This window comes from Camelina sativa, chromosome 3, assembly GCF_000633955.1.
Source record: "Camelina sativa cultivar DH55 chromosome 3, Cs, whole genome shotgun sequence".
Taxonomy (NCBI): Eukaryota; Viridiplantae; Streptophyta; class Magnoliopsida; order Brassicales; family Brassicaceae; genus Camelina; species Camelina sativa.
This window is the reverse complement of record NC_025687.1, coordinates 14,174,071-14,201,776: the sequence shown is the minus strand read 5'-3', so window position 1 is coordinate 14,201,776 and position 27,706 is coordinate 14,174,071. Positions and strand designations below refer to the sequence as shown.

The following is a 27,706-nucleotide window of genomic DNA, read 5'->3' as shown; positions in this document are numbered from 1 at the left end:
GAGGATTAAGCGGAGGCAGAGTCAAGAGTTTGGGGATTGGTTTGCAATTCCATGGGTTCAAAAAGTCGGTGAGGAGTACACAACGGTCTTGTGTGTCAGAGTGAACTGACCATCCCTTGGAAGCTCCGATCCATTTGGCTGAAATGATTTCTTCTGGAATTGCTTTGTCCGCAAGGTTGAGTAACTCTTGTTTAGCTGGGACGTACAAAACCACTTCTCCGATGCTGACACCTTCCTTTGGGGGTCCTGCACTGACAGTAAGCGACAAATACGGACCGATCGTGGAAGATGAAAACGAACGAACGTTCCTCTTGTGAATCTGCCATGTTAAAAGCAAACATAAATGTAAATCCCCAATTCTCTAAAGAATAGATCAATAGCTCAACCCTCCGTTAGCGTAATAGCTCAACCATCTAAAATCTAAGAAAATACAAGCAAAAGAAATTAGAAAATTGAACAAAAATCAAGTAAAATCTTACAAGGGGAGAGAGCTTGGGGAGAAGGCGAGACATAATTGCAGATAACAACACCAAAAAAGAAAACCAAAGTTAAGTTGATGTATCTGTGGAGTCTCTACCATATATCTTCTCTTACCTTAAAAGAGATATATATATATAAACGTGGGTAGCATGCTTTTTTCTTTCCTTTCTGGTGTAATTTCGTTTTTGGAATCTTGCCAAAGCCAAGGCAGTCGCTACTAGAACAGAGACAATAATAATGCTTTTTTTTTTTCTTTCAATTTTTCTATATTTTGTTGCTTTTTCTTTGTATCTCTTTGTAACCCATTGCGTACTCGGTAGTCGGTACTCATTACCGAGCCCCACTCACAGTTCTTACAAAAGTTACAATAACTTTGTGGACAGAATCATCTACAAGTACATTAATAATTCTGAGCCAACCATATTTCACACATCTCTCTATCTAAAAACTTACATATGGGGTCTACTCTAGTAAGTGTTGAGTCAATGTATAATTAGGACTCTAGGAGACTCGTTAAATGTATATTGACAACACGAAAAATTAAAATTCAATGTAAACAGTTAAAATTTGAAGCGTTGCAGTTAAAAAGGAGTTTTAAGAAATAATCATGTGGAGTTATATATGGCTTTGGAGATGTGAGCTTTCTCTTTGGCAATTCTTTGATCTCTATATGTATCTATAGTATATTATTAATACTCTCTCACTTCACAAAGCCATGACATATACACTAACACTATATCAGCTTAAGAAAGAGCAAAAATAATAAATAATTGTGTGTTTTCTTATTATAAATTTATATAACACATGAGGATTATTATTAGAGAAAATTGGAGTTTTAGTACATTTTTAAAATTTAATTGGAGAATTAGTACATTCACTATTTAAAATTGGCAAAACACACACTTTCACTATTTACTACTATTTGAATTACTTTTTAATCCTCTACTAATCATTTTATTTACAAATGTGCCATTAAAATTAAATATATATATATATATATATATATATATTTTTATTAAATCACCCCTTGAATCTAATAACTAAAATACTATTTAATATATATATATATATATATTTATTTATTTTTTTTACAGTTACAAAAAAATCTATGTTTTTTCTTTATAATTTGATATGCATTTTGTGTAATGATTATATTTGATAATGTTAAATATTTTTTATAAATTTTGTATCAGTACACCTTATTAAGTGTACATGTGCTTGTACACATTATAATGTGTACAGGTGTTTGTACGTGTGATTGTACACATTAGTGTACTTATATATATGTTAATATACATGTTTTTATCCGTACAGCTGATATATATTATATTTAATATGAATGAAATAAAAATATTTAATATGTGTGTAATAAATGTGTACACTAAATATGCTGTACGGATATCTTTTATGCAGCTACCCTTTTGTAATTTTATACTACTACATTATACCCCACTTTCTTATCTATCTCATATATCTTCTATTACACATATAGTAAAACCCATCAATTTCTCTAATTATAAATAGTAAATATACTACAATTCCAATTAAGTTTTGAAAATGTACTATTTTGCCAATAAACCCTTATTATTAAAGTATTCAACCTGTCATAGAAATTATATATATATATGTGCTGCAATAACGTGCATATAAATTAAATCTGTAAGTTGCAGTTGGAATATCAAATCCTTACATGCTTCAGATGAATCTTTTTGTTCTAACAGTAAGAGGAGTAAGTTTTAGAAATGTGTAACTAGAGAATCCAGGTTCACTCTGGTCTAAATTGTAGTCTCCATGTCTCTGCTTTCTTTTTTGTTTCTTTTTTTTGAAAAAAGGTATTCTATTGAAAATGCAAAAATTAAATGGTACCGATTAAGTCATACAGTTTTGAAAGATAAAATGAGAGAGTAGAGATTACATCAATGTTTATGAGTCATGGACTACGATTCCATATACAAGCTTTAAACTTGACAAGGGGGAGTAATCTCGGTTGGGGTTCATTCAAGGAACACAAAAGCTAATATAGGATCCGGACCTGTGAGAAATTTGTTCTGAAATTTACGATGCAAAGCTTGATAAATACGTGACACACGGAATATCCTTACACAAATATTTCAAATTTGTAACAATTATTCCAAAATACCAAATGCAGTCGTTAACTAGATTATCTTGACAATTCAAATCGGTAAAACAGGACAGAAGCAACCAACCAGAGTACCAGACAGACAATATATAACAGCAATGAAGCAAGGATGGATCGAGCACTAGGGAGAAAACGGAGGAAGCCAGTACTGGCAGTAGGGAATTTTTGCTGGTGTACCTTGGGGATATTCATAGCACCAGAAGGTACTGTTGCTCATATTGAACGTCGCTAACAAACGTCCATATAAAAAGATGGAGTTACGGTGGAGTCCAGGACAAGAGCTCGCCTCGACGCAGAAATCTTCTCCCTTAGAAATGAAAATGCACAAATCTCCAATGTCCTCAGTGTAAACCATGTTTTTCCTCCCATCTTGTGTGTACTCCTCTCTAAACACCATTAGAGTCGGTGCTTTGAACCCTTCAGGAGTGTATTCTGAGTACCTGTAGCCGAGAAGACCTAAACGTGTTTACTTTTTGTTTCAGGAAAATTCCTTTATATAAAATATCTATATGATGTACCATTTGACAAGGAAGCTTTCGCCCGAAGGTGACTCCACCCAGTGATCCTCCCTGCAGTAGGAATCCAACTGCTTCCGTCGGGAACGTGGCATGCTGGGAAGGTTGTGCAAAACCAACTCATGGAACTTAGGCTTCTTGTCTTCCTTGAAGTTGAGATCCCAGGAGCATAAGTAGTTGCCTCCAGGAGCAAGCAAATAGAACCTTTGGTCTTTCTTGGAATACATAAGTTTTGAGCTATCCCATGACTCAAAAGGGGCTAGGATGTTAGTCCAACGCAGGTCACGACGGGGCCTGCAGAGGCTCAGCTGTCTACCCAAGAACTTGATGCCAACAACCCAATCTTCTTCGTCTTGATCAGGAGGAGAGGAGGACATGGCCACGTTGCACACGGCTTCGGTTTGGCCAGAGTACATTCCGGTAAAAAAAGGCAGAGGAATCATCTTTGGTTCTGACTTGGAAGCGTAGGGGTTTAGATAGTCGCTGATAATGACCGACCGATCTCTTCTATTAGAGAAAAATCCCCATCCATGGGAAGTTCCCACCAACTGCGCGTCATAAAGCTCAATGGGATATGTTTTGTCTGTTCTGACTAACTCGGAATTTACTAGGTTGAACAACATGACTTGTCCGAGGTTGCCGCCGTCCGGTGAGGGTTCCATCATGCTGCAAATCGAAACATATGGGCCGGTCGTGGAGGATGAAAATGAACGAACGATTCTACTGCTCTTGTGAATCTGCCATGTTAAACACGCAGAGATTAAGACCAATCAAAGTAAATGAAGCATCTTCTTCTCTAACTAAGCCTAGATCTATAACTCAACCCTCCGATCCTTATCTAATCTAGTGTAATTAAGTAGAAAAGTAAACCATCTAAAATCTAAGAAAATACAGCAAAAGAAGTTATTAGAAAATTGAACAAAAAACAAGCAAGAGCGTACGAGGGGAGAGAGCTTGGAGAGAAGCCGAGACATTATTGCAGATAACAAAACCAAGACACCAAAAGTTCTTGTGGAGTCTCTACCATATATCTTTCTCTTACCTTAAAAGAGAGATAGAGGCGTGGCTAGCAAGCTTTTGTTTCCTTTTTCGTGAAATTTTCGTTTTTGGAATCTTGCTAAAGCCAAGGTAGCTGCTAGAACAGAGACAATAATTATGCTTTTTTCAGTTTTTCTATATTTTTTTGCCTTTTTCTTTGTATATCTTTGTAACCCATTACGTATTCGTTGTACTCATTACCGAGCCCCACTCACAGTTCTTACAAAAGAAAGATACAATAACTTTGTTGACAGAATCATCTACAAGTACATTAATAATAAACCATAAATTCTGAGCCTACCATATTTTCATACATCTCTCTATCTTTTTTTTTGTGTGTGCAAACATCTCTCTAACTAAAAACTTACATATTTAACCTTTTTTTTTTGGGGGGGGGGGGGCGTTATACTATCTTTCAGAACTTCAAAATGGGCCTTGAGTGTGATCATTAGTCCTAGCTAGTGCTTTTGTGTTCTAGTGTGAAATGTGGATTTAGAAATATCAATTTTAAATATCATATCTAGAATTCTAGACACATGTAACATAAGTTATTTTTTTGCCTAAAATATTATTTTTTGCTTTGTTAGAAAAAAAATAAAGTCAAATTTACCCTCCAGAATTTTTTTAAGAAAATCAAAATATTTTCAAAAGTTTGCATGACTAGTTGTGACAGATTTATTTGTATATGACAGATTTATTTTTGCACAACCGATTTATTTTTGTATGACAGACTTATTTTGGATGACAGATTTTTTAATTATAGTTATGACAGATTTATAATTGATGACAGATTTATTTCTTACGACACTTATTTATAAATACACCACAAACTTTCACAATATATGACAAATTTGATATAATATCTGGCAGATTTATTTTTCACAGTTATTTCAGATTTATTTTATTAATTAAAAATCTGTCGTAACATGACATATTTTTTTACAGAGAAATAATTACTAGGTTGACCTCTAATGATAACAGATTTTTTTAAAGTTACAACATATTTTTTAATTTAACCAAAAATCTGTCGTTTAATAACAGATTTATATCATTTTTAAAAAAATTGCTACAATGACCTATGTCAACACCATACGTTATGGCAGATTTGTTTACGTTATGACAGTTTTTTTATTTGCTTCCAAAAATCTGGTGTTTGATAACAAATTTATTATATGTAAAATGGAAATATAGTAACAACAGATTTGTTTTAAGTTATATTTTTTTCAGTCATATTGTTATTAATTATATTTTTATAAATCATATTATGAATCATATTTTTAAAATCATATATTTAAAGTATATTTTATACATTTAATTTTTCTAAATCATATTAAAAAGTTTAGCATCAGATTTTAAAATCATATTTTTATGTGTTATATTATATTTTCATAAATCTTATTTTAATATTTTTATATACATTATTTTTTTAGTTATAATTTCATATATTCTATTTTTTATAAAACTTTTATAAACTATATAATCTTAAACCTCATATTTTTAAATCATATATTTTTAATAATATTATTTTAATACATTATATTTAAATTATATTATATTTTTTAAATTATATTAAAAAATAAACGTCATATTTTTTAATCATTTTATATTTTTCATTAATCATATTTTTAAATCAAAATATTAAATACTCTAATTTTTGATTTTTCGTTTTTCAAAAAAAAATATTAAAAAAAAAATTTGTGAGTTTTTTTGTCTTTTTACGTAAAAATGGTGTCATCCTAGTTACTGGATAAAATAGAGTGTTAATCTAGGAATGAATTGTTAAATTTGTGTTAAACTGGTATATTTTCACTAAATAAAATAACCGATATTAGAATGTTCGTTTTCTTGGCATTAAGCGATTATACATTTCTTTTCTTTTTCTTTACAACGGACCAAATAGAGCATTTATAAGTAACAATTATCCTTTTCACATTCTTAAATTAATTTTATACTACTTGCTAGTCGTCTCATGTCCAAGTTTTAACAATTCTACGACTGTCAAAATAGTCGTCTCATGTCCAAGTTTTTAAAACAGTATGTACTCTATAAGTAAAAATAGCTCTGACTTTTATAATTTATACTAGCCCACTAGCTAGTAGCTATTAAAATTAAATAAAGGGAATCCAATTAGACGAAACTCGTGATTGTGATCTGGTCTGTCTAGCTATTGAACCCTTGGATGAAGTCTTCGACTCGTTTTTTTTTTAACTTCTCGTTCGACATATCTTTGAAAACTCTTCATATTATTTTTCAATATTCTCCCACTTCTCTGGAACAAACCTTAAACTAAAAGAAAAATCAGAGGAAAAGTTTAATTAGTTGATTCAAGAAAAGAAAAATATCAGAGGAAAAATAAAATTAATCTCATTATCTTCTACTACTGTATATTTTTACGGCTTTCTAGGTGTTGTGTCTAAACTCCACCTTAGTGGTTACCAAACAAAAAAAAAGAAAAACAATTCCAGGTTACCTTTTTTAGCAGTAAATGCTAATGCATCTATATTAACATTTTCACAACAGTTTGATAAAGAAGACTTAAAGTTAAGATTTATTAACATTTTCACAGTAGTTTGATAAAGAAGGCTTGAAGTTGAAACTTATTTATAAATAATATCATTGATATTTATTCATTTTTAAATCAAATTAATAAAAATAATTTTGGTAACGATAACACATTCCTAAATCATCCCAAGAATCTCTACCATATCTTTACAATAATCGATTTCAACATATAAATTTATGATAGGCCTATAAATCAACTATAATCGTTTTTGTATGTCTTTAATTACTCACAAATTTAATTTAAATTAGAAACAAATTTGAATACAAAAACAAATTAATTTCAGTAATATATATACACATTCTTGTGTGTGGATCATCAACATGATTAGCGTTTGATTTGAATATAGAAGATTAAGTGATGAAATATATAAAAAGGACCAAAACTTTAAACAAACTAGATTTTAATATTACTTTTTTAAAACAACACCAATATAAGATATGTACAATTAAACTGATTTAATAAAAATTGGTATTATGCAATCTTAGTAGTTATTAATAAACTCCAACAAAATCTGCAAATTCCAAAAAATGTGAATTCCAATAAAGAAATGTTTTACACTGCGGGTTAAATTATAATAATAATGTTTATGGATTATAAATATTTAAAATTTATAATAATTATAAATATTTTAAATTTATATGAATTATAAATATACTATATTGAGTTAATCTCAGAATTATAAATGTTTTTTGACTGAGAAAAAAATGTGTCATTTATAGAGTTAAGATGTCAAATACATATTTATCATGTATTGAGTAAATCAAATTTAGTCATATATAATTAATATCAACAATGTTACTAACTTTGTGATAATAAAACTAAATTTGTGTAAATACAGATTTTTGCAATTTAACATATGCATAATACTAAAACTGCAACAATATTTTATGAAATTTTTTATTTGTACACGTGTCCAAACCTAGACCAAAAATAATTATAAGTATGTGATGGAAATTAGGGTCAATATTAGTACAATTATATGTTTTTGCCGGTTGGTTTAAAAACAGAAGCAAAATATCTTAAAACTTAATCTTATATAAAAAAGAGTTATAAACCAACACTAACCCGCTCTATCACTCCTATATACAAAACTAATTAATTGTTTTTTTCAATAACTAATAGGTTCTATGCAAAACTAACTAATTTTCAAATTAGTGGATAATGTTTAAGTAATATTATATGAACTACAAAGTGTATTATACATATTTACTGATGTTTACTTTCACAACCAACTAATTTTAATTGATTAAATTCCAAAATAAAAGAATTATGATTAATTAAATTCCAAATTAAAATAAAAATTTGTATATAGATAAAGCAAATAAATTACAAATATCTCAATATTATTATAAAAACTTTTTAATGTATATATATATATATGTTGTCAACTTTGAAAAATATATATTTGATCCAACATAATATTTTTTAGTAAATTATATAAAATATATATTAAAAATATATAATCCGGCAGTATATCGCAGATTAAAATCTAGTAATCTATTATTCTACAATATCATGACTTCTAGATCTATAATTTAATATCATAATAAGTCTTTCCCAATAACTAAGAAAAAAAACTTAAAACAATAAAGTGCAATATTAGTTACCCTTGACTAATGATGCATAGTGACACATTCGTAATTAGATCAGAGCTAGAGCATAAACTCGTATGTGTTTCGGTATTTCGATTTGGCTGTCAATAAATATTTTGCACAAGGATCGTCATTTGGATGTTTGGAACTTGATCAAAAGGTGATTTTCATCCCTAAAATCAGTCGATGCTTAAACGACTGAACGAACAATTAATTATCTAACACTAGCCACGTTGCAGATGCATCAGCAAGATAGTTGTGTTTAGTAGTCGTGTAAATTTCAGTCCAATCCGTGTCATCACCTTAGTCTTCCCTATAATAATTATACTATACTATAATTAGATATTTCTAATAAAGTATAAGTTATATGATTGACGTGGTGAGACTGAGATGCATCTCCCTTCTTACAAATATATAAAAGATTTCTAAAAAACATTGTCGTCTTTGATTACATATATATTTTGAACCTAATGTTTTTTCTTATAGTTAATCTTCACATATATCATGTCTGTTTCTTTTGCTGTTTTCTTTGACCTATGTAAATGATCATAAATAAGTCTCTCCATATAAAACTAGAGGTTGAAGCATTAATTGGTAGTACTAGACCATACTATATACATACGATAAAATTGATTCGTGCTAAAATTGAGCGAGAGGTGACTAAGCTACTTTATATTTAGGATAAGCTTCTATGTGATACACAAACCACTTTATTTAGGTTTAACTTCTATGTGATACATACCATATACAAAATTATTACAGTATGTAGTTAATTTGTTGCCTGTCAAGTTTCGAGGAAAGTGACTTCTCGTTGAACTCGTTTTCGAAGAACAACTTATATAAATAAATTTTTTTATTTTTTGACAAAAAAGTAAACTTTTTTATTTGTTAACAAAAAAAAAAGAGAAAATAGCTGTCGGAAGCATATAGAGTATATTTATTGGTAATAAAACTAAAGAACTTCTGAGAGTATCAGTTCACAATCACATTATAAAGACTTCGCACTTCCAATATAATTAAAACTCTGACAGTCTTAGTTGCATGCTTACGTACAAACTACAAAGATCCTTAAAATGTGCAAGTTGGCTGTCTTTTTTTTTTCGGGTTTAAAGTTGGCTCTGTCTTTGTAATAAAAGACCTCACAGTTTCTCTCTGCTTCACATCTTATAGTATCTTCGACTCAACCATTAAGTTGTAATATCTCTAAAATATTGTAACCTGAGTCTGCTAAATTATACATACTAATTAGGAACCAAACAAAGTTAGACTATATTGCATTCCATAAAAATATCTACAATGCATAGTCCATAAATTTTTAAAAATAATATAAACGTTATAGTCCATAAAAAATATTATAGTATCTACAGATCAGTTTGAACTGAAACCTAATAATTTTAGGTTATTGAAATATATATATGATACGTAAAGACCTACCTACAAGATGATTAATAATCTTCATAAAAAATTTAGAACATATGAATCTACGATATCCTTAATCATGTAGTTGATTTGGTGCCATACAATGAGAATAATTATCGAAACTCTCTACGTCTAAGCTACGGCAAAAAGATTAAATATATATATATATGTTAAAAGGGAATACTAACAAGTAACAATTACTAGATGAAACACAAATTAAATACTATATTTAAAAAATAATAATTATAATAAAGCAAAATGAAATCAAATAATAAAACAAAAAGAATCTCTGTAATTAATAGATTGATGGTGACAAAAAACAAATCTCTGTAAATCCTCTCTCTTCTCTTTTGCAGAGCTTTAACCCTCGTTGCTCTATTTATATTTTCCTTCTTCTCATACCTCTCACTCGCAGAAGTTATTCCTGTCTTATTCATCTATCTCCCTATCTCTCTGAAGGAGTCCTAGCCCAAGGCAATTACTTTTTTTTTTAAAGAGCGTCCTATATGATCGTGACGGGGAGAAATGAATTGTGCTTCAATGAATCAACCCCTTGGTTGGTGGGTTTTTTCGATAACCCCCCCCCCCTCCACTCAACCCACACTTACTCATCTACACTACACTTGTTTCACGCTTCTTCTTCTACGTTTCATCCTTCTTTCACTTTTCAACATGGCCGGTGCATTCAGCAAAAATGCCGCCAAATTAGCCGAAAGACTTCGCGTCATTGAATCTGCCCGCACCAAGTTCGTAGACTTGTTCCGACAAACAGTCACAACCATGGTGAAAGAGCATCTGTTCCAGAAGGATCAATGCATCGAGCTTGAGTTAGCACGTGGTGTGGCAAGGGCAATGGGTGTTAGGGAGGATTCTGTGGCGATGGTTCAGCTTCACAACAACTGGAATTCAGCAGAGTTCATTCACAGTGTCACTACCCCCATGCCTCCACCGCCCAAGAAGGGCATGCCCCAAGACCCTCCGGTCACCACACGCACAATCTTCAAATTGGTTGCGGAGAGTGGGAAGCTCCGGGTCTGCTACGTCAATCTTGACGAAAACAACAACCCCGTGGGAAGAGAAGTCTTTGTTGCCCTCCACCAACGTCCAGATCCCACCACCATCTCGAGCTCTTCGTCGTCCCCTCCAAAAGACACCGGCGGGAAAGGGAAAGGCGGCAAAGGTAAAGGGAAAGTTTAGAGGGGTATTCAACTAGATATTTGAAAGATTGTATAGTATTTTTAAAATTACTTGTTATTTAATTATGAAATCTTTTAAAATCCTATGTTATTCAATTTGAAATTTATCTAAAATCATTTAAAATGATCTAAAATATACTGTTATTCAATCATGGATTTATAAAATTTACTTGAAATCTAGTGTTATTCAAAATATCAGATTTTTTTTTTAAGAATGCTACTTTAAATGATTTTACAAGACTTTTCTTTGTTTTTTAGTTGATAAATATGAGTAACAAAATCCTACCTTTTGAGGTAAAATTTTAAAGGATTTCATTAGAAAAAAAAACAGTCAATGAAAGATCACGTTTATTAGAAAAAAAAATAGATAACGTTTATTCTAGTGTGAGACAGCCAAGAACGAAACTTTGAACTCCTCACCGAACTGACGAATTTGAGATCGCGTCCCGCCTGGTAAACAATAGACAACATTTAGTTTACGTATTACTATCTTGTTTCAAGATTAGACAAGTCTAAAGATTTATTCAGTTGCTTGCTTCTCAATAAACCATGTAATCTAGTAAGAACATGTAATATACCAGCAACGTACCCTCGAGAGATACAATCATAGGCAATGCAGACAACACCATGAACAAAGGTATAAGCAATCTATGCACCTTGAAAAGAACCAATATATTTTGCTGGATGATTAACTGAATATGTTAGCTGGCTAAATACTGATAAGGTGAGAATCTCTACACAAAAGGGATCGTTTGAAGAAGAAAAAGAAAAAGAAAAAGAGACTAATAAAATCTCATAGAATCACAACTCATTTTCTTTTTTAAAAAAATATAAAAACTCTAAAACACAATCAATTCTCCTAAATCTTTCAAAATTCTAAAATATTAAAATTCTAACAAATCCTTAAAATATCAAATTGAATACCCCTCTTAATTAAAATTAAGATTTATTATCTCTATGTATGTTTATCATTCTTAACATTTGTTAAGAGATCTACCCATCTATCTAATCCAATGCATGCATTTTTCTCTCTTTTTAATTTCAATACACATGTATCGTCGGTCGGTGTGCATGTTTAATAATATTAATCCATTTTATGAAGTGATTTTATGTGTTTGTAGTGAGTATTAACAAAAGCCAAAACACAAAAACAAAAGTATTATACTAATGATCACTAGCTAGAATCTAGATCCGGTTGGGCGGAGCCAAGGGACAAATATATATATATATAATCTCTCAACTTTGCTCACAAGTTTCATGATACCGTATCGGTCTAAAGCGGACCCAAAGTCTCCCAGTTCATTATGGGACATTTTGTCAGCCTTTAATTATATGCTTATTACTCGACAAAGGTAAACCGATAATTAAACCAAGTAACCGGATTAAAGTTTATCTCCGTTTATAGTCCACTCAACCAACGGAACCAAAATCAAATTTATTTACCGAAACAGAGACTAGTCTTACACTTTAAACGTTATAATTTAATTAATTGAACTAGTGATATACAGATTTTTTTAAGTATTGTGGAAGATTTCCAAATATTTTTTAACATTGTAATAGACTTTTAATAGAATCTAAAAGGTACCGATTCTTCTAATTTCCGTTCTTCTGTTCACCACGTTAGCATCAGGTGCTTCTTTAGTCGTGTGAAAACAACATGACAATAAGATGGTTTATCGTGATCCTCGCAATCACTAAATATAAATCTTATGATAAGTAATCTGAACAATGGAGAGTCATTTTCATAATAAGAAATGCGTGCGAATGCAAGGCTTTTCCATCCATATATGATGGAGATTAATGTTGAATACCAAGAACGATTAATCATAAAATTTTATTAAGGTTGATTTTGGTTTTTATTTAAATATGATGCATGTGAGACGAGTCATCTTATAGCACGATAATTGTTGTTTTTAGGGTTTGTTAGCAAATTAACACATTTTGGAAACTTAATTGGAAAACTAATACATTCACTATTTAAAATTGGAAAAATAGGGTGTTGTGTAATAGAGAGTTTATGAGATAGAAATAAATGGTGGGGCATAAGTTTGGTGAGAAAATTACAAAAATGGGTATGTGTGTGAGTAAGAAATAAAGTTTTTTTTTCCCTCCAATCATAATTATTCAAATAATTGTTAATATAATCTATTTTTAGAAAACTTCTTAGATACAAAAAAAACACATTTTTTTTTCATTACAATATGATATGAATTTTATTTAATAATTCTTAAATATATTATATAAATCTTTTGTATCTGTACACCTTAGTATGTGTACAGATGTCTATAAACATTATTATGTGTACAAATGTCTGTACATATTATTAACTTTACAGATGTAGTTTGCATAAAAACATTGTAGTACAAGCATATGTACAGACATTTGAAACCCTAAGAATTAAACAAATTTCATTTATACAATTAATAATGTGTACAGACATTTGTACACATAATATTGTATACAAACATCTGTACATTTAATAGTGTCTACAAACATCTGTACACTTAATTAGGTGTACGGATCTAAAATTTGTAAAAGATATTTAATATTATCAAATAAAATCACCAAACAAAATGCATATCTAATTTTAAAGAAAAAAACATAGAATTTTTTATTTCTATAAAAATTTAGAATTTGTTTTTAATTAGTCAGCATTTTTATTTTTAGATTATATGAAGCATATAATAAAGAAGAAAAAAATTAAAAAGAAAATAAAAAATTAAAAAGAAAATAAAAATAAAAGACTCAATGGCATGTGTTGTAAATATTAAATGTTGATGAGGGTTGTAAAGTCTTGTGAACAATAGAAAACAATAAAAAATGTGGAATTTGCTAATTGTAAATAGTGATTGTACTACTTTTACAATTATGTTTTGAAAACTGTCTATTTTGCCAAATATCTCTTGTTTTTATTTGTTTTGGGAAGTAAAATGATATCCAATATTATTTTATAGGAGAAGTAAGTGTATCACATACTGATTTTAGAGATTTTATGATATAATATAGTTGAAGGACTAATTTAAAATTCAATTTTATTAAAATCAAATCTGTGAAAAAATTCCATATTACGATCTAGAGAGGATAATAACAAACTAGGGGTAAAATAATTATTAAATAAATGTATATATTGTAGTTTTTTTATACAAAACTTTCTTTCATTAGGCACTCTTTTAACATGATCCATTAATGAAGTGTGTAAATTTACAATTGGCGTGTGGGTACTGGGTACCAAGCTTTTCTTTCATATTTTCATTCTTGGTGATATTTTTTTTTGTTTTTGGATTCTTTTCAAATCAAGCTAGCCAAGGTCGCTCTTTTCCTCTTATCTTTTTTGTTACCGTGTGGTCCAGTCACAATTGTTAGCAAATCTATAATAACTCTCTTGACAGAATAAACAGGTACATGTACCATACATTGTTAGCCAACAATATATCATACGTATCTCTATCTTTCTTAATTATTGGTTTTAACAAGCATCTCTATCTTAAACTTAACTCGATGAAAACGTTATATTTTAAATCTTTATGTTCACATTAGAATTAAACAATTATTGTTTTTCTTTCCAGCACCACACTTATAGAACTAGTTTTCTTTAAAATTACTTTCAAATTTTGGTTAACTAGTATAATTTACTTATACACACTTCATATATGGATTCTTAAACTTAAAAATTATAAATAATAATAAATGAAATATGAATAAGAAAGAACATGATCCATCTAGTCATTTGTTGGAATTATTATAAACTACTCTACTTTAGGTGATAACTATTAGAAAAACAAAAAATTGTGAGCATTACTTATATACGAATAGGGGTAATTTCTCCACTTATACTTCTTCTTATTAATAAGAAAGATATTGGCATAGATGTATCATTCAAAAACAAAAATGTGGGAAATAATAAGGATAGAAATCTTTTACTAGTAGTTTATAAGGGAAATTCTCATACGTTCAGCCAGTAAAATTTAATAGAAGCAAATTTTTTTGAAAATGCATTATCAATATTCAATATATTGACAGTAGATAGTAGAAGATAAATACATATTTAAGAGCTTTGTTATATATTATGACAATGTTGTTTTTATTTTTCTCTTAAATGATATTCAATTTTAGTGCAACCTGACAAGTGTACTATGACTTATATAGAGAGAGAGTCATACAATTTGCTACTGTAGAGTCTTGACTCTTTAGAGGAAGCATACGCCCAGAGAGAAATCACTACTCATGATTTAACTTTAAACTTTACACGTCCCTAACCGAAGTCATCTCTAAATCAAATTTCCGGTTCTCTAGCGGTCCTTTGAAATACTAATGAGGGTAAATAGATACGACCTATTTTGATCGATATAAACGGGCCATTTCAAACAAGGCTGTACATTTTTTTTTTCTTCTTCTAACATTTGAGATCTGACTATTTTTTTTAATATCATTTGTAACTAACTGACTATATATAGTCAAGAACTTAAACAACAATTGTTCATAACGTCAAAACATAGTTTATACTATTTTACTATCTATTATATAACCCGTTTGTAGGATGGATTATCACTTACTACATACACATATATATATATATATATATATATATATATATATATATAAAAATTCCACTTTATCATTTTAATAAAATCTTCCTTTTTAGTAAAAACTTGTCTTAAGAATTTCACTTCATATGTGTGGAAGTTGAAGGGAGATAGTATTATAAAGGTATATCGTCCCAAATTTTGTATACAAGTTCTAACAGTTAACACCTCAAACCAATACCCCTCAACAACATCTATATATGTTTTCAAATATCCTACAAGATCCATTGAAAAGGATTGCGAACCTCATCTAGTGTAAACTGTTACCCCTAACTTGATTTTTGTAAACAAGATTACAAAAGAAAATCTAACTATTCCTTTCAAATCTAGACACATGTACATAAAATTACCGGTACTATAATGCTTTCCTTGGCATTAAACGTTTGTTTTAGTTAAATTTCTTATAAATTAAAATGGAGTATCTGTTATTTTATCATAAGAATGATGACGAGCCAACAATCAATTTCATGGATTTCGTAACATATGCAAATATAGACTCCACTACAAGAAAACATGGTCGTTTCCGATAGAATTTGTGACGGATAGCTATCCGTCAGAAATTTCCGACCAAATTTCAAGAAACATCCAACAAATTTCCGATAATAAGACACATCGACGAAAACGCGTCGGACATTTTCGACCGTTGGAAATTTCCAATTTGGAAAACATAAAATTCTTTTCGACCGTTGGAAAATATAAAATTTCCATTTTCATTTTCGACCGTTGAAAAACATAAAATTCTTTTTATGAATTATTAAAATTTAAATATAAATAACTATTTTATAATTAAAATAAACCAATAGGGTTATATATATTAATTAGATGTTAAAAGTTTTTTTCTGACAATTAATATACCGTCGGAAAAACTTACAGTCAGAATTTTGTCGGAAAACCACACCGGAAATTCGTCAGAAATAACGATTTCGGAAGTTCGTCGTAAACCGTCGGAAAAGACCACATCAGAAATTCGTCGGAAATAACGACATCAGAATTTTATCGTAAAACCGTTGGAAAAATCTCTATCAGTAAATCGTTAGTATTGTCCAACAACTTTCCGACGGGGTTTACCGACAAACATTTTTATCGGAGATTTGTCGTCGGTGTTTCGTCGGAAATGTGTATCGATTTTCCGACGGTTAAAATTTCCGACGATCTGTAATCGACGACACAATTCTGTCGGAAATACGTCGGTTATGGCTGTTTTTGACGGATTTCCAACTAGTTTTTCCGTTGGAAACATGCTATTTTCTTGTAGTGTTCGTACAACTAACTCTTATATCTTAATCAATTGGTAACTTATTTGCAGTTCAACCATAAAAATAATTTATAGCCTATACAAGATAACTAGACATATTAACTTATTGTCCTTGACGTGATTAAAAGCTTAAACCGTAACTAGCTAAAAATATACATGATCAGAACCAATCTGTCTTTGTCCGTCATTGTCAATAAAGATGATTCTCGAATACAAACAAAATAAATAAAATAAATACTGTAAAACGAGCTACATTTATAGTTTGTGTTTTTGATAAATTTTAGGAATCTAAAGTTGATTGGTCTTTAGACTTCACGTGATTAAGGACTCATGAAATGTCACTAAACACATAGATAATCATGAAACAATTTATTTTTGTCAGTAAAGATAATTCTCGAATAAGAATTAATGATCAGGAAATTAAGCTGCATATATAGCTTGTATTCTTGATCCATCTATTAAGAGTTCATAAAATGTCACACGATATAAACAACAAAACATATAGATAAACATGAACTGATCAATCTTTGTCAAGAAAGATGATTCTCGAATGAGAAAGAAGAAACAGCAAAACAAGCTTCATTTATAGCTTGTGTTCTTGGTTGTGGTTATGTTCCCTTTCTTGTAGCACATGAGTAGTTCATTCTCCATCATTTGTTCACCACATCATTTTCATCTTTTATTTCAACGTTCCATTTTTCTTGAACTTATTTCCACTACACAAATGAGAAATTTATATAACTATTTGTTGAGTTTTGTAATTTGTTGTTTGTTTTGATTTCTGAGATAAAAGAGAGAGTAAGAGAACTCCTTTCTTTTAGACTTCTATCATCGAAAATTACTTCCTTTTATTTGTTTTTCATACATACTTATAATAAAAAAAAAAGCAAGCTAACAATTCTCTGACACACACCATGCTCTCTTTCTTGCACACTCAACAAAGACACTTTACTAGACAAGCTTAACTCTAGATTAGCCTAGTTTCATACCTAATACAAAAGTTTGATCATGACTTTTACCAACCTCGTTGACCTGCAACTACTAGTTTCTTCACTTGGTTTCTCTGATTCATTTAGTTTGGTTTGGGTACAAAATAGGCATCAATCAACACTTCCTCTTGCCATTTTGTTACTCAAACCAAGCTTGTCTCGAAACCTTTCAAAGTTCTGTCTTCCCAATGATTTGGTAAAAATGTATGCCGGTTGTTCTTCACTTTTGCAATACTGCAGTTTGATATCTCCATTCCTCTTTGCTTCTCTGACGACGTGATACTTGATCTGAATATGTTTGGTCCTTCTATGTTGCACCGGATTATTTCCTATTGCAATGGCTGACTGACTATCACAATAGATAGGGACTCCCTCTTGAGTTGTGAATTTTAGCTCTTCTAGTAACCGCCTTAACCATACTGATTGATTTGTTGCTGCACACAGCGCCATGTATTCTGCCTCTGCAGTAAACTGAGCAATCGTGTCTTGTTTGCTTGTTTTCCATGAGAACATTGCTGAACCAAGGCTAAAGCAATATCCTGTGGTCGATTTCAGGTCTTCTCTGCAACCTCCCCAATCACTGTCTGAATACCCTATCAACTTTGGTTCCACAATTGCAGTGAATCTCATTCCCATGTCAATCGTCCCATTTATGTATCTGAGGACTCTCTTTGCTTCTTTAAGATGTTTGACCTTAGGTTCTTTGAGATACCTTAATAGATATGATGCAGAGAACATCACATCTGGTCTGGTAGCTGTTAGATAGAGCAAACCTCCCATTAGACTTTTGTAAATCTTTGAATCAGTCGAGACTTCTTCTTCTTTTTCTAGATCTTTGCCTTGAGGCATAAACGGAGTGCTCATAATCTTGCAGTCTTCCATGTTGAACTTCTTAAGTAGCTTCTTTGAATAACACTCTTGAGACATGAATATTTCTTCATCGCTTTGAGTGATTTCCATTCCAAGGAAGTAGCTTAGTAACCCCAAGTCCGACATTTCAAACTCATTCTTCATTGCCACTTTAAATTCTTCCACCATGTCTTCATCGTCTCCTGTCACAATGAGATCATCTACATATATGCACACTACCAGCAGTTTTCCTTGATTTTCTCTATTGTACAGGGCATGATCGTTTTCACTTCTCTTGTGAAAAATTCATCAATCCGGCTGTACCAAGCTCTCAGAGCCTGCTTCAGACCATAAAGTGCCTTGTGCAAATGGAGAACATGATTTTTTTTCCCTTCTTCCTCAAATCCGATTGGTTGTTCAACATATTTCTCCTCTTCCAGTGTGCCATTCAAGAACGCAGATTTGATATCAAGCTGAAACAATTTCCATTTTCTCTGAGCAGCAACAACAAGAATTAGTCTGATCGTTTCATGTCTGGAGACTGGAGCAAAGGTCTCCGGATATTCAACCCCATGTTGTTGGGTAAACCCTTTAGCCACTAACCGTGCTTTGTGCTTCACTACCTTCCCTTCTGCATCAGTTTTTAGCCTGAATATCCATTTGACTCCCACCACGTTCTTGTTCACCGGTCTTTTTACCAGTTCCCATGTTTTGTTCTTCTCAATCATCTTTATCTCCTCTTCCATTGCTTGTATCCATTCTTTGTGTTTTGTAACTTCTTCGAACAATGCAGGTTCTTCAGAACTTGCGTAGCAGCTTTCAATGAATCCTGAGTACTCAACATCAGCGTATGGAGCAGAGAGAAGAATATCATCAATTGACCTAGTCTTTCTGTTTGGTTGGCTTGAACTGCCTCCAAGACTGTCAAAATTCAGATTTAAGGGACTTGTTAGAACGTTCCTTCTCCCTCTGGCTTCATTGTCTCTTGAGTTTGGCTCATCAGCTTGCTGATCTTCTTTTGGTTCAGGTGAGATATCATAGTGTTTGATCACTTCCTTCTTTTCCCAATCCCATTTACTGTCTTCATCGAAGATGACGTCTCTGAAATGCCAATCTTGTTCTCCTTTAGTAGATACACTCTATACCCTTTCGTTTATGAACTGTATCTAACAAATATAGCCCTTTTTGACTTGTCATCCCATTTCTTCCTCTTCTCATCAGGTATGTGGACATAGCATATACTCCCGAAAACTTTCATATGACTTACAGATGGTTTTGAGTTATTCCAGGCTTCCAGAGGTGTCTTATTCTTCAGAGTTCTTGTTGGTGTTTGATTTTGAGAATAAGCTGCAACATGAACAGCTTCAGCCCAAAACTTTAGAGGTAGATCTTTTGCTTTGATCATAGCTCTCGCCATTTCCACTAAAGTCTTGTTTCTTCTTTCTGAGACTCCATTTTGCTGCGGAGAGTATGGTGCAGTGAGTTGCCTCTCAATGCCATTTCTTTCTAGGAATTCTGTAAATTCTCTAGAAAGATACTATGTTCCTTTGTCTGTTCTTAGCTTCTTGATTCTGTAATTTGCAATGTTTTCGACGAGATTCTTGAACCTTTTGAAAGTTTGAAATACCTCTGATTTTGCTTTCAGGAAGTAAACCCAAACCATTCTTGTAGCATCGTCAATGAAAGTAAGTATGTACCTGCTGCCATTGATAGATGCGTTCTGCATCGGTCCACACACATCACTGTGAATGAGTTCAAGCTTGTCGTTGGCTCTTGTTTCTGATTCTGTTGGAAACGAGTCACAACGGTGTTTGCTCAAGATGCAATTTTCACACTTTCCTTCTTCCACATTGAACTTGGGTAAGCCAATCACCATTTCTTTTGACTGCATGATCTTCAGATTTGAGTGTCATGTATGTCCAAGGCGTCTGTGCCATAACTCTGTTGATTCATCTTTAGCCACCATTGTTGTTTCTTCATTCGACAGCCACTTCAGGTGAAAGCTCTTGTTCACCATCTCTACTTCCTCCATTTTCTTTCCTACACGATCGTGAATGATGCACTTGTTTTTCTTGAAGGTGACTTGATATCCGTTGGTGATCATTTGGGGAACACTCAACAGATTCTTGCCAATTTTAGGCACAAGAAAAACATCTTGAATGCCTCTTCTTCCTTTCCTCGTCACAACCTCAATTTCTTCCTTTCTTTCAGTCATCATCACAGCTCCATTTCCAACTCGAATTGGAACTTTGAAGTTTCTGTTGATTTTTGTGAAGAGTTTCTCGTTTGTTGTCATGTGATTTATGCACCCATTGTTGACCAGCCAAGTGTTTCCTTCACTTCGTTGCTTAAATTCTTGTCTTGCAATGAACACAAGATTTTCTTTCTCCATTGCCTTTGCTGTCTCTGCAGCCATTCTTAGCTCCCTCTCCGGTGAGCTTCTTCTTTCTTGCTTGGTGTCCCTCCTGGTCACCAGCTTTTTTCTTCCGACTTCTTGAGCCATGTTGTCGTTCCAGTGATCAGTGACGCTCTGATACTATGTTGAGTTTTGTAATTTGTTGTTTGTTTTGATTTCCGAGATAAAACAGAGAGTAAGAGAACTTCTTTCTTTTAAACTTCTATCATCGAAAATTACTTCCTCTTACTTGCTTTTCATACATATTTATAATTAAAAAAAAAAAAAGCAAGCTAACAACTCTCTGACACACACCATGCTCTCTTTCTTGCACACTTAACAAAAACACTTTACTAGACAAGTTTAGTCTAGTTTCATACCTAATACAAAAGTTTGATCATGACTTTTACCAACCTCGTTGACCTGTAACTACTAGTTTTTTCACTTGATTTCTCTGATTCATTTAGTTTGGTTTGGGTACAAAATAGGCATCATTCAACACTATTGGAAGAGTAACTAAAGCCATCTCCATCGGTGAAAAAATAAGGGTATAATATAAAAGAAAAAGGAAAAATAAAATTTTATAAGTTAACAGGGGAGATCCGTGTCTAAACACTTTAAAATCTCTAAGACACATTATGTGTCATCCTAACATTGGCTAAGTAATATTTATCTCCTTATTTCTTTTTTCATTCTTCATTTGTGAAAATAAATAAAAAAAACATTGTTTTTTCTTCTTTGTTTCGTTTCGTCTCTTCCCGAAGAGAGATGAGCAAAAGAAAATAATTATTTTTTACAGAAAATACCATACAATATTTTCTTTTTTTTTTTATAGAAATGCCAGGTTATTTTATTCTTTTCCCAAATGCTACTCAAAAAATTATTACGATTTGATATTCCAACTGCCCGCAAAATAAAAATTATTACGTCGTTGCAAAACAGAAGATACCATTTTGACCGAGACATAGAACACACAGAGATATATATATACATATATATTATATCTTATATAATATGATAAGGTTTTCTCCTAACTTTGCATAACACGACGATATTTGGTGGCATATATTTTCCGACACCTGTCCTCACTTTTCAATTATTAAAATTTTTAATTTATTTTTCTTCAAAATACGTATATTTTATAATCAGTAAATTTAAATGATATTTCTGCACTAAATACATTGACATTTATACAATATCCTTTCAGTAATTATATATAGATATCATTTATCAATATTTAATATAATTAACATAAAATTATAATTTTGCATAGTTATCATTTATCAATATTTTATATAATTAACATTATAATTTTGCAAATAAGAAAGAATTAAATATTAATATCATAAATTTTGACAAAATAAATTTCCGATAATTAAAAATTTAAATATTAATATCATAATTTTGGAAAAATATAATGTGATGATTATTAAATTCTTTATTAATGTTGACCAAAAAAATATATTATTTGTTTCACAGATTTTTGGCCAAAATATCAAATCAATTTATTCTAAAAAAGTGTCAAAATAAAAAAAAATACGATATTTTATATTTATTTAATAGTAATTATTAACACAATTTATTGCATATTAATTCTTTAAATGTAACTCCCATGATGTTTAAAAAAAATAAAAACAAATCTTTCATCATAGAAATACACTTTAATGTATTAATTGCAATACAATTAGTGTTTTACAAAAAAAGACAAAAAAAAACATAGACAAAACTTATGGTATATTTATTTTTTGAAATATAACCATAACTCCCATGATGTTTGACCAAAAAAAAACCGAAAACCTCTCATACTACTACAAATTTATCAATAAATAGGTAGACAAAGTCTTCATCAAACATCATACTCTACCTCTCACATAATTTTCTAAAGTTTGTAATATTTAACTTTTTCCTTTATGTGACATTTGTAGGTTTTGAAATAAATAAGTTGAGCCAAAATTTGGGAGCATATATAGAAGTGAACATGTGAAATGTGGTTATTTATTAGAAAGAGTTAGATGAAGAAGGTCTTAGGCACATAACACATTCTCACTTGAAAATGTTGGTAAATGTTGCTTCGAATGCATATTTTGTATATCAATGTTGTAATTTGTTTTTCTTTTGATCCATTTGATAAATTTTTAAAATAAAATTTTTAGTTTTTGATCATAATTCATAAATCCTAATAGATTTTCTATCTTAGTCACAATATTTATGCTACTTATTACCCATGCTATATTTTATACAAGTGTGTTTGTATGTATTACCCATGAAAATGAGTTTAAACAAATATTAACTGTTTCGAATAATATTACTTTAAATTTGTTCCTTAACGTTACAACTGTGTTTGTATGTATTTATTAACTTTGTTTCCGATAACCATTTCCATAGTCTTTTACTTTATTTATAGGTTATGACTTCTGATGAGAAAGGTTTTGCAATGGTTTAGGGTTTAGGGTCGAGGAAGATTTTGACGTCTAGGTGATATATAACTCATGATATGGGTTTCAAAAGCCATGTGATTCTTCCAAATTCAGCTTTTATTTTCTTACACAATTTAGGCATAATTATTTTCTTAAAATATAATTAACATCTAATTTATTTTCACAACATTATTGTTTGGGTTATACTATGTATGCACATTTTTCTCTTCTCATATGTTCCATTATTTTTCCTAGCCATGATCGATTGTTGATGATGTGATGATAGTGCTTACCCGCAAACAGAGCAAGGCAATTGGATTTGACCATGTGTGCAAGTTTCATCAATACGCATTTAACAAGACTCACCTCTTCCACATGTTTATCAAGTCAAAAGATCCAAAGATCACCTTAAGCTAATCCCAGTTGCATTCTAGAGAGAGAGAGACGGAGGGAACGAGAGAGAAAAACAATGTCTTGGAGAAGTAGGAAGATTTGAGTTATCTCTTCTTCTATCCATTACATGATTTTTAGAAATAAAAACATAGAAAAAAAAAGAATAACTGTTGAACAATTATTTTACGTTCTCTTATGTTATGCAGTTAACACTAAAAAAATGTAACTCGATAATACAATGATATGTTTGGTCATTTTGAGTATAATAGAACTATATATATATATATATATATATCAATATATATTAATAACATTTTTTTTACTCAATTCTAAACTAAAATTCAGTTTGTATTTAGTATGTCCATTAGATATAAAGTACGTGACAAAAACATAGAAATATTTAACAGAGAACTTTCTTTTGCAAATGCAATTAATCAAGAAACAAAAAGAATTCTACTTCTAGAATACAAATGCATTTGAAGTCATTTGTATAATTCATTAAGATTAAAATATTTTATTGCTAAAACATTCAAATTATAATAATAAAAGTATTAAGCATGTGTGAAGCATGCTGGTAATATATAAATATCAAAATTATTTATGCTACCTTTAGTTAACTAATTAATGAAATTAACTACACAGAGAATGAAGGAAGAACATGAGTTTCGGCTCAAGAAGAGGTTATTCGAAAAATTCAAGCTACTATCTCGTCCTTCTTGGAGGTGTATGGTTTTAGAAGATCTTGATGTTTTATAGATTATGTTAAAAGCAGACAAACTAACACGTAATGTCTATGCTCAGCCGCATTTTATTTTATACGTATCAATGTTCTTTTTTCAACGTAAAAACATGAAGAGCTCTATATATTATGGGATACAAACTAAATATTTTAAAGTAGCCTTTCATATTCACAAAAAATTTCAGCTGAATGCTTAACTAATCAATAGTCATTCATTTTAAGTGATCACTGACAATATTTATTTAAAAACAAAACAAATAACAAACATAAAACAATTTATCGAAACATAAAATATAAAATTTTAAATATTTTAATAAATCTAAGATATGTTAAAATCTATACTAATAAAAAGTAGGATCTATAAGCTCCTAAAAGCGTCCACCTACGATTTTAAACATCCAATTGTGATTAGACATGTCACTAATTAACATTTTTAAAAATCTCCAGAATTTTATATATTAAGAATTATTTTAAACAACCAATCATGATTTGACATGTCATTTATTAACATTTTTTAAATTTACAGATTTTTTTAGAAAAAGGAAAATTTTAAATTTATGGAAAATAAAAGAACTATGCACAATATCCCACATCGGCTAGAAAATTTTTAGACAATGGTTCAGAACCAGTATAAATAAGATTAATATACTTCCAACAACGAATGAGCAGGAAAGCTTGATTTATCAAGCGTCCAAGTTTAAAAGTTTTATTCGGTTTGATCCGGTTTTTTATCTGATCAAATTAAAACTTTAGAAAGTTACAAAAAAATAATATAATATTTAAAAAATTTAGAAGTTTAATTATTATAAATATTAAAACTTTTAAAATTTCTTAGCTTTGAAAAAGTTTTTAAATATTATAATTTTTAAATTTTAAAGGTTTAAAATATTATAAATATTGAAACTTTTTAAAAGGTTCAAGTTTTATATTTCGAAACCTTTTAAAAATTTAAAGTAGTATAAATATTGATGTAAAACATAAATTATCTTATTTCTCTACGTTTGTGCTTTTTATTTCTTATGAGCTTTAAAACATATTTTTGCGTATGATTTATAGATGAGTTGATATTTTTTCATTAATTTTTTATTTTTGGGTCTAAGGAAGAAGGATTGACATTGCAAGACCTCGATTTGATGTTTGAGTCAAATTTTAGGGTTTAAAGAAGAAAGATGGACGACAAACACATATATTTTATTGTCTATACATAGTCATCACTAGGATTACGGTTGTCACGGTTACGGTTTATTAACCATCGGTTATGGTTAGAAATTTTGTTTAACCTTAACCATAACCGTTTAATAAATGGTTAAACGGTTACATTTAAATACAGTTCCGATTATATACGGTTACAGTTATTTGATAATATGATATGGTTGATATTATTTGATGATATAATATAATTAATATTATTTATTTATAATTAATATATTCTTATAGTGTACTCATATTTCTATATATCATATGATTCATATTAAATAAATAATTATTAGCATATTTTATTATGTTTTTAAAATATTATATAAACCAAATAAGGATTTTGGTTTGAGAAGTTTCTAAACGTATGGATCTAAAACCAAATAAGAATATGGATGAAATTATCAATAATTGGGTGCATGTGTTGACTATGTTGGTCTTCATGAATTTCACAAATTTTATGAGAAAATAAATTATTTTGTTATTGGAGTTTGATGGTTTAACAAGTTGTGTGGTAGTCTAAAAAAAGGTTTTTCAGTAGAAGAATGTGAAGAAGTTGACGAGGAAGAAGAAGAAAAAGAGTATAACAAAGAAATAGAAAGTAAAAGTAACGATGACAATTACCATAAAATTTGACAATGAAAATGACAAGAAATAATATGAAGTATAAGAAAACATTGAATAAAAACATGAAAACATAGTTGGTAGCGATCAATTAAATATGAAAACGAGTTAAATTCATGATTATAAAATTGCTTCGTTTTTCTTGTAGTCAAAGAAATGGTTTAGGATATGTGAGGTCATGAGTTTGATTTGCCTCGAGTGGACGTCGAGTTAAATTCATGATTTTTTAATCAGATTTAATTTTATAACACAACTGATTTTTATATTTTTAAAAATTATGTATATGAAATTTCATTTTTTTTCTTTAATGCTAATTTAAAATTTTTTTATAAGATAATATTTTATTACCATCATCAATCATATATAATTTTCATATATAATATGTATGATGGGTTGAATACTTTCAAGACAATCCTCATGTGTTAAAACACACCAAAAAAGAAAGATTTTGGTCTTTTCAAAGAAGAGTATATTATAACTTTAGATAGAGTCATAAAGAGTTTCCAGAGAGAAACCTCACATCTCCAAAGCCATAAAATCCACATGGATTTTGTTTTTTTGGATAAACAAAATCCACATGGATTTTTTCTTAACTGCAACACTCCAAATTTAAACTGTATACGTTGAATTTCATAGAGTCTAACTCGTAAATTATACATTACACCGTTAAAACATTTAAAGTTTGACCCAATACTTATTACTAGACCACATTACACATACGTAAGTTTTTAGATAGATCGGGGTGTGTGAAATATGGTTGGCTCAGAATTTATGGTTTATTATTATGTACTTGTAGATTCTGTCAACAAAGTTATTGTATCTTTTGTAAGAATTCTGAGTGGTCCTTGGTAAATGGGGTTACCAAGACTGAAAGATACAAGGGAAAAAGAAAAAAAAATATTTATAGGAAAATGTAAAAGAAAAGCATAATTATTGTCTCTGTTCTAGCAGCAACTACCTTGGCTTTGGCAAGATTCCAAAAACGAAAATTTCACCAAAAAGGAAACAAAAGCTTGCTAGCCACGCCTCTATCTCTCTTTTAAGGTAAGAGAAGATATANGATATATGGTAGAGACTCCACAAGAATTTTTGGTTTTCTTGGTGTTGTTATCTGCAATAATGTCTCGGCTTCTCTCCAAGCTCTCTCCCCTCGTACGCTCTTGCTTGTCTTTTGTTCAATATTTCTAATTTCTTTTGCTTGTATTTTCTTAGATTAGATGGTTTAGTTTCTACTTTTTGTACTTTAGATTAGATAGATAAGGATCGGAGGGTAACGAGGGTTTGAGATTTAGATCTATTCTTTAGAGATTTGAGAATTTACGTTT

At 30.3% G+C, this 27,706-nt stretch overlaps 2 protein-coding genes across 3 annotated transcripts in view; both read right to left on the bottom strand.

Moving 5' to 3' along the window:
* The window catches only part of LOC104777044, a 1,785-nt gene extending 1,112 nt beyond the window's left edge, over positions 1–673 (bottom strand). The window contains exons 1-2 of the mRNA XM_010501237.2: positions 480–673; positions 8–319 (exon numbers count right to left, since the gene is read on the bottom strand). Coding sequence (XP_010499539.2) covers positions 8–319; positions 480–512 — 345 coding nt within the window. The 5' untranslated portion in view covers positions 513–673. The remainder of the gene's footprint in view (positions 1–7; positions 320–479) is intronic.
* Positions 2,516–4,355, bottom strand: LOC104777043. 2 transcript variants are annotated; one of them, XM_010501236.2, is made up of 3 exons: positions 4,178–4,355; positions 3,139–3,872; positions 2,516–3,060 (listed from the first exon to the last, which is right to left on the bottom strand). In XM_010501236.2, exons 2-3 carry the CDS (start codon positions 3,798–3,800, stop codon positions 2,742–2,744), a joined length of 981 nt encoding a protein of 326 aa, XP_010499538.1. In that variant the 5' UTR covers positions 3,801–3,872; positions 4,178–4,355; the 3' UTR covers positions 2,516–2,741. The 2 variants fall into 2 exon arrangements, with proteins under 2 accessions (XP_010499538.1, XP_010499537.1); XM_010501235.2 differs by lacking the exon at positions 4,178–4,355 and adding an exon at positions 4,077–4,176.